The sequence below is a fragment of the Lepidochelys kempii genome, chromosome 20, assembly GCF_965140285.1.
Source record: "Lepidochelys kempii isolate rLepKem1 chromosome 20, rLepKem1.hap1, whole genome shotgun sequence".
Lineage (NCBI taxonomy): Eukaryota > Metazoa > Chordata > Testudines > Cheloniidae > Lepidochelys > Lepidochelys kempii.
Genome location: NC_136399.1, coordinates 23653325 through 23664356, shown reverse-complemented (window position 1 = coordinate 23664356; position 11032 = coordinate 23653325). Strand labels below are relative to the sequence as shown.

Sequence of the window (11032 nt, the reverse complement as noted above, 5' to 3'; positions counted from 1 at the left end):
GCTCCAGGGGCTTTACAGACACCGATTAACCCCACAGCTTGCCCCCCTGCCAATCCTGCTCCCACTGAACTTAATGGCAGATTTGCCAGTCACTTCAGTGGAAACCGGATCGGGCCCAGGGAGGTAGATTATGTGTAAAACCAGTGGCAGAACTAGGAACAGAATCTCAGAATCCTGACCCCCCCGCAGCTCCTGTGGTCTTGGACCCCCCTCCTCTCCCACAGTGGGGAGTAGAACCCAAGAGCCCTTATTCAAGTTGAGAATAGAACCCAGGACCCTCTGCTCTAACCCCCCGGTCCCCTCCCGGAGCCATGACTAGAACCCAGGAATCCCAACTCCCAGGCACTATCATAGTAAGACTGCGCTTCCTCCCGGACCCAGGCATTGCAGCCTCTTAGTCCAGAATCCCTGCGCTCATCTCGGACTCTCCTCCCGGCATCTCGCCGCCCTGCACCTCTCAGCGCCGGTACAGACCCCAGAGTGCTCTGGACTCAGGTAGGGAACGATGCAACTTTGTGATCCATGCAAACATTGCCCTCGCGGGAGCAGAAAGAAGGGCAGAGGGGTCTGTAGCAGGGGGGCCTGCTCTTTAAGGGTAAGGGGGTGTGTGGCCAGCCCAGTGGGAGACAGGCCCCTCAGCCTCCCGTCTCCCCTAGGGAGGCATCATCCAAGGCTTGGAAGGATTCGATTTTTATCTGCCTCAGTAAACATCAATTTCACCGTACATGCCCACAAACTAATGACAACAAATATTTCCATTGCTCATCACAGAAATGTACAGATGGGCAAAGTGAGAAAAAATGCCGAACTTTTTGGGGTTTGATTTCAGGCCATTTACTTTGTATATTTTGACCCGGGATGTTTGACCATTTGTGGCTGAACAGTTATAAAGCTTTACTGAAGCTGAAATCTCAGCCCCTACTTTTGTCAAATAATTATCTCCTCCCCCCGCACCCCGTGTCCCCCAACTATGAAAACTGAAACCAATAAGAACAGGAGGGGAAAAGCTACCTGTAATTTTGCACAACTGTGAACATTTAAATCAATATTTTTTTTTACAAATGCCTAAAACAAACACCAATATCATCCATCAAATTATAAACAAAATAAAAATCAAAATTCTGCCCCCCCCCAAACATACCCAGTGGCCCTGGGGTAATGGATAAATAACCATTAGATACAGCTGCTCCCTGAATATCAGGGAATACTCATTGTAAAATAAATAGGCGCACACACGGCACGTTCACGGCACGTAGCGCAGAGCAGGGAATGGGGGGAGCCGGGTCACAGCCCCAGTGGCCGGAAATCAGCTTCGCCTCACGGACTCCAGTGGATCGACGCTCAGGTCTCCCGGCCGGAGTTCTGGGCCCGTTCCCGCAGGATTCTCCCCTTGGGTAAGTCTTACATCAGTATCGCTTCCGCAAAGTTCCTCCGGATTAACACCGCAGCGAGTGAGAGGAGAACCAGGCCCGTTCTTGCCAAGGTCGGAGACACAGGGCTAAATAGTAAGGGCCCAATCCTCAGCAGGTGTAAGCTGGCATTGCTCCATGGCAGCGACGCCGATTTGCACCAGCTGACAGGATGGCTCTCTGCAGCTCTTCTTGGGGAAGACTCCTCGGGCCAGACCCTCAAAGGGACGTGCCCGGATCAGGATCAGGGCCTTCCCCATGAGCAAAGGGAACTGCAGGATTTGACCCCATCAAGCACCATCAGTTGCTAAGCAGAACTGCAAGCCAATTAAATACACTTTCCTCCCACCAACACCCTGGCAGCTGGCATAAACAAGCATGGAATGATTGAAGTTGAGTTTGAAGTTATAGATTAAAGTTATAAAGATTGAAGTTATACTGACATACAGCAGCTGAGGGTCGGCCGGCCTTGGCGACCTTGAGGCGAAATGTCCCTTGTGGTACCCAGTTTCTTTGCCTCTCCACTTTCAAAGCTCATCTCGGCTTTCAAAGCTATTCGAAAACCCGCCGGACCTGACAGAGGGACAGTGGCCAGCTAGTCGGGGGACAGCAGTATGACCTATAACACAAGGGAAAGGGAGAACCATCGTCCCTGTTTTGCAGCTAGGGAAATGGAGGCACAGAGAGGCAAGATGACTTGCTCGTGGTTTCACAACAGGTGGGTAGCACAGCTGGGGATAGAACCCAGGAGTCCTGACTCCCAGTTCAGTGACCTCCCGCGGACCTAACCACTGCCTATCAGAGTATCTTCTGTCCAAAGCACTCCATGCAGCTTAAGCTTCGGGATACCCTCGTGAGGTGGCATGTTTATGCTCAGACGGGGAAAGCAAGCCATACAGAGAAAAAGTGTCTGGACTGAGGTCGCACAGCAAGTCAGTAGCAGAGCGAGGACTTGGCTCCCAGTGTCCTGATCCCTAGTACAACGCCTCAACTGGAAGCCCACCCTTCCTCTTCCGAGCTCTGTGACCAGCCTCGGAAGTTAACATGATGAGCTGGATCCAGCCTGGGGAGCATATTAGACTGGCAAGGTGCAACAATATTTTAGGGGGTGCTGGGTCAGAGTGACGTAGGAAAACCACATCAGTGGCGGATTAAAAAGCACAGGGCCTCAATCCAAAAGCCATCAGTTGTGGCTCCGGGAAGGGCCTGCTCAGATCATGAAGGTGCCAAAATAAGACCTGGTGCCATCTCTGATCTGTAGCACCTGTCTCTGCGACACCTTGACGTAAATCTGCTCCTCCTCTTCCAGGTGGAAGATTCCTCCAAGGAAGCTGTTTTGCCGCCAGAACTCGCTGTCCTTCCCATCGCAGTAAAGGATCAGGTTCTCCATAAGTTTCATCTCCTCGACATACCTGGGGGTCTTCTTATAGATGCCATGATAGATGACAGAATTCTGGCCCTGCTGAGAGCAACTCTGTGCCATGAGATGGATCTTGGAGTAGATGTAATAGAAGCCAGGCTTGATGCAGACCAGGGAGCCGCCCTGGTAACCCACATCATGCAGGAAAGCCCAGTCCTTACTGTGTTCCCACTGCAGAGAGCCGTTCCCAGAGGTGGTGAAGGCCGCACCTGGGGAACACAATGCCCACAACACGTCAGGCCTCAGCTCCCTCCCTGGGTCTCAGCCCAGAAGGAGGCATAACTGGGAAGAGAACCCCGGAGTCCTGGCCCCATCCCCCCCCGCTCTAATCACTGGACCCCACATCCCTCCTAGAGCTAGGGAGAGAACCCAAAAGTCCTGGCCCCCATCTCCCCTGTTCTGATCACTGGACCCCACGTCCCTACCAGAGCTAGGAACAGAACCCTGGTGTCCTGGCCCCCCCCCAACTCTAATCACTGGATCCCACATCCCTCTTAGAGCTAGGGAGAGAACCCAGAAGTCCTGGCCCCCATCTCCCCTGTTCTGGGAAGAGAACCCTGGAGTCCTGGCCCCATCCCCCACCCCTGCTCTAATCACTGGACCCCACGTCCCGGCCCCATCCCCCACTGTTCTAATCACCGGACCTGACTCCCCTCCCACAACTAGGAACAGAACCCAGGAGTCCTGGCCCCATCCCCCCTTCTCTAATCACTGGACCCCACATCCTTTCCAGAGCTGGGAATAGAACCCAGGACCCCTAACTCCATCGCCCCCTGCTCGAATCACTAGACTAGACGCCCCTCACAACAGAGGCAGCAGACTATGCAGGACTTATGCAGGACTTCAACCTACCTAAGACATGAGCTGCTGGCTTCTCAGCGTGAAGTTTCCTGTCTGCAAATGAAACAAACAAACAAACAAAGGCCCAGCTGTGAGATCAGCCCAGCTCCGAGTCCTCTGTTCCCAGGGCCAGCGTGGGCTGGGGAAGAGCTTCCCGGGGCTGAGTTCTGGAGATGGGCCTGGATCGGAACCCAGCTCCGGGTCGGAACTTTGCAAATGGAGCCAGGCAGAGCAGCACCCCGGATCAGAACTGGGGCTCACCCTCCAATGTAAAGCAATGGTACCCTGCGTCCCCCCCAAACCCCCTAGTAATGTCACATTCATCTTCCCCCCCATCTGCCTTGTTCCATTGCAACCTCATCACGCCCCCCCCCACTCACTCCATTACACCCCCGTTCCATTCACCCACCCTTGCACCCCCCCCCCCCGTCACCACTTCCTTCCACTCTCCCCCGCGCTGGGTCTAGCCTGCACTTTCATCGGGACTGCTATTTAATTTCTCTCTCTGTTTCCTTTCTGTCTCGTTTCCACACACACCGCGGGCCCCCCCCGCCCGCTTCACTGCACCTATCTCTGAAAAGCCTCCCCCCCGGAAAGCAGTTGCAGGGGCGGATGCGCTAGGCAAACATGCTGCGTCGCGTTGTATCGCAGTGAACCGCCTAGCACCCCACTGTCCTCTGCTGGATGGATTTGGAACTGCTTAGCCATGTGTCAGAGCCCCCATCCCCCTAGCAGCTCAAAGGAGATTTTCTGTGAGGGGGAAGCGTTTTTGCAGGAGGAGGGCCTGGGCCTGCACGTCCCATGTGGTTCTTTTGTGGAGCACGGCTGCGACGCTGGGCAAACCGGTACAATATTTATGCCATTGTCTGCGGAGCCATCCAAACCTTTCCCCCGGCCACTATTCAACTTCCTAGGCCAGAACCTCAGATGGTGCAAAGCAAGGGAATGCCTTTGACTTCAGTGAAGCGCTGCTAATTTGCGCCAGCTGAGGATCTGGTCCACTAAAAGCAGTTAGCTCACTGGGGCAGGAACTGTCTTTTTGTTCTGTGTTTAAATTGTACAGCGCCTAGCACTTGGGATCCTGGGCCATGACTGCTGTATGCGCTACTGTAATAAAAATCCACCACCCTGGCTTAGCAATATCCCCAGCCCCCACCCATTATCCCAAATCAAATCCACCTCATCCTGTCCTGGGTCTTGCTTTGCTGCACAACAGAGATGCTCAGAACCTGACAGCAACAGCAGGGACAGGACCCATAATTTCTGTTCCAAAAAGAGCTGAAGGAGAATCTCTGTTCACAGTGTCGGGACTATGAAACAGATGAGCAGTTCTGGTACCATCCAGCAGGGGGCAGCGGTGCTCATATGCACTAACCACCTTGTTACTGTGCTCTTGACCAACATAATCAACACAACAACAGATTAAAGACAGTGCCACTGCCAAGTCAATATCATCATCATCCCTAACTCACTTATATACCACTTTTCATCAGTGGACTGCACAGCCCTTTACAAAGGAGCTCAGTATCATTGTTCCCATTATAGAGAAGGGGAAACTGAGGCACAAAGAGGGGTAGTGACTTGCCCTCACCCAGCAGGCCGGTGGCATAGGTGGGGATAGAACCCAGGTCTCCCAGTTGAAGGCTCTGTCCGCTAGGCTGCACAGCCTCCAAATACCTGCAGCCATTAACACCATCGCAAAATGCTCCCAGAGCAGAATGGTACCCCCGGATCCTCACTCCAGCATCATCGATTCCGAGGCCAGAAGGGACCGTTTGGATTAGCTAGTCTGACCTCTGGTATAACACAGACCATAGGACTTCCCTGGATTAGTTCCCGTTGGAACTAGAGCAGGTGTGTTAGAAAAACAGCCCATCTGGAATAAAAAGCTCCCATGGATGGAGAACTGTAGCCCAGTGCTCGCTCCGATCCATTACATCAGAGTCACACCGCAGGAGAAGTTTCCTTTCCTCCCCCTGCTGCCAACAAGGGCTGTATAAAAACCACGGACGGGCCCCAACCTGAGAGTCTCTGAGGCTATGAATAAACCTTGGTTGACCAACCCATTACAAATAACCCTTTGCAATTCTTTGTGCTCGCACACATCTCTGTCCCTAGCGTGGAAGGTCTGATGCAGAGATGTTAACCAGAGGAAATGGGGTGGGGTGTGGAGACAAGGGGGCTTCGTTAACAGAGATTAGACCCACCCCGTGTCGGAGTCACACTAGGCTTTGTGGAAACTCACTTCTGGGTAGGGTCAGTGGGACTGTTCATTGCAAATCAATGAACCAATGAATTTAGAGCCAGATCCCCGACTGGTGTAAACAGGGCCAGATCCCAAGCTGGTGTAAATCAGCAAAGCTCCATTGGAACCAATAGGGCCAGATTCCCAATTGGGGTAAACAGATGTCGTTCCATTGAAGTCAATTGGACCAGATCCCTGGATGGTGGAAACGAGCATTGCTCCACCGGAGTCAACAGGGGCCATACTGATTTACACCAGCTGAGGATCTGGCCCACCACATCTGCTTGGGAATAAATGGGTGAATGTTTTTATTTCAGCGGGTCCAACCGTGAGGCAGGAATTCTCCTCTCCCCGCTCTGCCGCTGGCGAAGTCCCAGCGGTGTAAGGGAGATCACAGTCAGGCACTGGGAGATCGCAGCGGCGTTAGGTTGGTTCATGCTCCCGGCCAAACCCCTCAGCTGGTGCGAACTCGGTGGGGCTGCTCTGATTTACAAGAGCTCAGTTCCCATTTAGGCACCGACAAATGACTTTTCCAGCGTGCAGCACCCCGGGTGCCTCTGAATATCTGGCCTTGGCTTAGGTCCCTTTGGTGTGTTTCCACAGCAGCGCGTCTCAGAGCCTGGGCCGATTCACGGGGCTTGTGCTACAGGGCTAAAAATAGCCATGGAGACATCTGGGCTCAGACTGGAGCCCGGACTCTGAGACCTGGCAAGAGGGGAACGTCCCAGAGCCCAGGGTCCAGCCCGAGCCCAAACGTCTACACCACAATGAAACAGCTCTGCAGCCCTAGCCCCGTGGGCCGGGGTCAGCTGACACAGGCCCCCTGCAGGTGTTTAATCGCAGTGTAGACATGTGTGATTTAGTGGAGCGCTTCTGGAAAAAATCTGTCCCTCGTTGGGAGAGCCACGCTCTTAAAATCTGGTCTGTGTTTCGGCAGGCTGGCAGCTGAGGGTTCGCAAAAGGGGGAAGAGATTTACCTTGAATGGACTTCTCGGAGATGGCCCCTGCTTCCTCCTAGGATACAAAATACAAGCCTGTTAGAAAGGAGACACACACACACACAAAAACCCCAACTCCCAAACCCTGAACACTTTTGGCCAAACAGTTTTGGGCTTTTGGCTGAAAAATTTCCAGGGTTCGTTTTTTCAAATAAACGGTTGACATTTTCAGTGGACCCACCCCCATTTTCCAACCAGCTCAACCTGCCTTCCTCCCACTGGATCTGTGATTGGCTCAGCACCGGGCAGGATCAGACACCTAGCTACGTGGGGTGTACAGACACACTTTCGTGATTCTGCCAATAATGTTGGCTGCCCAGCTGGAGAAGTCTCGGGCCTGATTCTGTGGGGTGCTGAGAACCTGGGGCTCACCTAGAGTTACAGGGGCTGGGGCCTAGACCTTCAAAGATATTTAGACACCAAACTCCAGTGCCTTTGAGGGTCTGAGCCTTGGCATATATGAAATTGAGGACTGAAATGCTGCAGCATACCTAAAATCTTTGGGGTTAATAGAGGGATATTGGGCTGAAATTTAATGGCCTGTGATCTGTAGGAGGTCCGACTAGATCATCTAATGATCCCTGCTGGCCTTAAAGGCTGCTGGGCACCTGAAAATTTTGAAGTCACTTTTGAAAGTTTGGCCCAGAGTTGGGGATAGAACCCAGGAGTCCTATTACTCACCCCAACCCCCTCGCTCGAACCCACTCCAGTCCCAGAACCAGGAGTCCTGGCTCTGTGCTTGAACTTGAACCCAGCTTGAAACACGTGTTTGGATGCAGTTTACAAGCACCTGTAGCTGACCCAGATTCTAACACTGCTTGTGAGGGCAGCTCGAGCCAGGCCAGCTCATGCTGGGCTCCGCTCCCCTGGTAGCCCAGGCTAGTAGGGGAGGTAAAAGCAAACCCACCAGGGCACAGGCGATTCAGACTCCCAAAGGAACAGCCCCTTCCCGAGCTGCTCCCCTGCCTGCCCCCGTGATCCCCATGGCCAATGCAGATTTCTGCAGGGGGTCTTGGGGCTCGTTGGTGGAGGGGGTTGGTTGTTGGGGTGGGAGGAAGGAGGGGGCTTGGACACAGCCCCTGGATTTTCCCGCTGTACAGACCCCGCCAGGAGGGGCAGCAGCAGGACCTGGGCCTGAGCAGTTTGAGATTCCAAAGGAATGTTTGCAACCAGCTGGCCTGGGCACCCACAAGCACAACGTGGCTTGAAATGTGTCTCATGTTATGAGGTGTGCGCGCACACACAGTGTAATACACGAGTGCCACCCCAACTTACACACACAGCAACAACCCCATTTATCCACACAAATCCATACACACCCCCACAGCTCCAACCTCATTTTTTTACACACACACACAGAGTAATATAGCTCAGTGGTTTGAGCATTGGCCTGCTAAACCCAGGGTTGTGAGTTCAATCCTTGAGGGGGCCATTTAGGGATCTGGGGCAAAAAAAATTGGGGATTGTGCCTGCTTTGAGCAGGGGGTTGGACTAGATGACCTCCTGAGGTCCCTTCCAACTCTGATAGTCTATGAGTCTACACACACACAGCTCCAACCCTATTTATACACACAAATCCACACACACACACAAATCCATACACACACAGTAATACATGAGTGCCACCCCAACTTCACACACACACACACACAGCTCCAACCCCATTTATACACACAAATCCACACACACACACAAATCCATACACACACAGTAATACATGAGTGCCACCCCAACTTCACACACACACACACAGAGCTCCAACCCCATTTATACACACAAATCCACACACTCACACACACACAGACTCAGATCCACACAGTGCCCTGTCGAAGCACACAGACACACCCGGACTCACCCTAGCAAAGCCACGCTGCCCATTCCCAGCACACACACAAACACAGAATGTTCTACACAAGCAGGTGTGCACATGCCAGTCCTGATTCAACACACACGCCAGGTTAACACAAACATACTGTCCCCTACTACTGCACACAGCCCCATCACAGCACACAGACACACAAACCGATGTCAACACATGCATGACTCTCTGCTAACACAAACCTGCGCTGTCCCTACTAGCAGACATGAGTCCATTCCAAATCACAGTCCCAACACAGCGCGCACAGCCCTGTCCCAGCCAACACACAACTCCATCCTCATATACACTGTCCCATTCTGCTGCACACACAGTTCAATCCAAACGCTCTTACACACGGCCCCATTTTAACACACAGACGCTGCCCAGACTCCACCCGAGTACACAAACACACACCCAGATCCCTGTCCCAGCAAATGCCTAGCTTTATCCTAACACACACACACACACACGCTCACACCAGTGCCTTTGCAAATCAGTGCACACATGCGTACACACACACAGATCCTTCCCAACACACTTGCAGAGTCAGCTCATTTTCACATTGCAACACACACACACAGCCCGATTCCAGCACACAGCACTGCCCACCTCCAAGTCCACACCAGCTCATTTCCCTGTTACTGTGTACACACATACACACGCAGAGCCCCCTGCCAATGCACACTGCCCCCATCCCCTCGTGCATTCCCCCCCCCCCGCCCCATCACTGCCCATGCGTGATGCAAGACTCTCGTCGCCCGCTCCCCTTTCTCGGTCACTCACCCCAACCTGGGACGTTGTCTTCTCCAGCTCTTTCTGGAAGCGGATCAGGAAATAGCCTTCCGTGGCCACCCCGGCCAGGGCTAGGATGACCAGAGAGGCCAGGAAGCCCTGGCTGTGCCAGCAGACCCGCCGCTTCCTCCTTATGGGCGGGACAAAGGGGACCCCGTGCTGCTGGCCGTCCACCACGAAGACAGAAGGATACACCACCCCATCGCCCATGATTGCTCTCGGCGGAGCGGGGGAAGGTCCACAGCAGAGCTCGGGAGATGCTTATGGACTTGACGGCAGAGCCAGAAGCCGACTTGACGCCGTCCCTAGCAAGAAGAGGACTGATCATCCCCTCTGTGGCCTGGGTTATGTATCCGAGCCTGTGACGCCCACAGCCCCGTAGAGGAAACCACACAATTACTCAACTGGCCTCTGAGTCCTTACACTTTTCTCTCGCTTGACTGGGTGGGGCTACCCTGCAAGAAGCCACGCCCCCTTCCCCCCACCCCCTCCCGGCTTTGCCTCCCTGCGGGAGCATGTCTTTCTGCTAGAGGCAGCCACAGGCTGTCTGTGCTTTCCAACCTGTGGTAGGAAAAAGGGACCTCCATGGGGACTTCCCAGCCCCGACTAACTCCCTCCTTCAAGAGCTTCACTAGAGATCACCCAGACTCATAATTAATCAGCTACCTCAGTTATCAATGGGGATCAAACCCAAGCCCCCCAGTGTGCCCCACACCACCCCAGCCCACTTGAAGTATAGAAGCAAGTCCTGTTGTTCTAGGTTAAACCCCAGTCCTGGAGGAGGATCCCGTTTTGCTACGTGCTGTACAGACACAGAACAAGTCTGTCCCCTGCTTCACCACCCCAAACTCCCACCACTGAAACCATCACTTTCTGTCTGAATCTCAATTCATTACAATCTGGCTTTTCAAGCTCTTTTTTCTCTCCGAGAGAGACGCTTCTCTGGCCTCCAAAAGAACAGGAGGACTTGGGGCACCTTAGAAACTATCAAATTTATTTTGAGCATCAGCTTTCGTGAGCCACAGCTAGCTCACGAAAGCTGATGCTCCAATAAACGTGTTAGCCTCCAAGGTGCCCCGAGTCCTCCTGGTCTTTTTGCGGATACGGATTAACCCGGCCGTGTCTCTGGCCTCGCGCAGCTTCAACTGGTTGGGCTGAATAAAATGGGGTTTGTTGTATCAATAACAGGCACCCCTCAGGGTTCTGCCCTCCAGTGATCTCAGCATTTGCTTCGCAAAACGGTCATGAAAATAAAATAAAGCAACACTTCTCCGCATCGCCCCTTCCCCTGCGCTTGCTACCTGCCTGTTTTAGCTCGTGGGGCTGTTTCTGACTGGAAAAGGACCCTGGCGGCTCCGGGTGGCACCGCTGAAATCCCATCAGCAGCGCAGCGGGGGCTCAGGGCTAATGCAGGCTCCCTGCCTGCCCTGGCTCCATGCGGCTCTCAGAAGCAGCTGCCAGGTCCCTGTG

General features: G+C 53.5%; 1 protein-coding gene across 1 annotated transcript; it reads right to left on the bottom strand.

Annotated features, from left to right (window-relative positions):
* Window positions 1–1737: 1737 nt before the first annotated feature.
* TNFSF14 (TNF superfamily member 14) lies at window positions 1738–9838 on the bottom strand. Its single transcript, XM_073318824.2, has 4 exons — window positions 9554–9838; window positions 6892–6928; window positions 3682–3723; window positions 1738–3038 (listed from the first exon to the last, which is right to left on the bottom strand). The coding sequence occupies exons 1-4, from the start codon at window positions 9770–9772 to the stop codon at window positions 2620–2622; spliced, it is 717 nt and encodes a 238-aa protein (XP_073174925.1). The 5' UTR covers window positions 9773–9838; the 3' UTR covers window positions 1738–2619.
* Between the last annotated feature and the right edge of the window lie 1194 nt (window positions 9839–11032).

Bases quoted from the DNA above. Each gene is read 5' to 3' on its own strand.
- TNFSF14 (XM_073318824.2), bottom strand. From the start codon at position 9,772: ATGGGCGATGGGGTGGTGTATCCTTCTGTCTTCGTGGTGGACGGCCAG. The intron at 6,929-9,553 runs GTGAGTGACCGA...TTTGTATCCTAG, and splicing joins AGACAACGTCCCAGGTTGGG to GAGGAAGCAGGGGCCATCTC. The intron at 3,039-3,681 runs GTAGGTTGAAGT...TGTGTTCCCCAG, and splicing joins GCCAGCAGCTCATGTCTTAG to GTGCGGCCTTCACCACCTCT.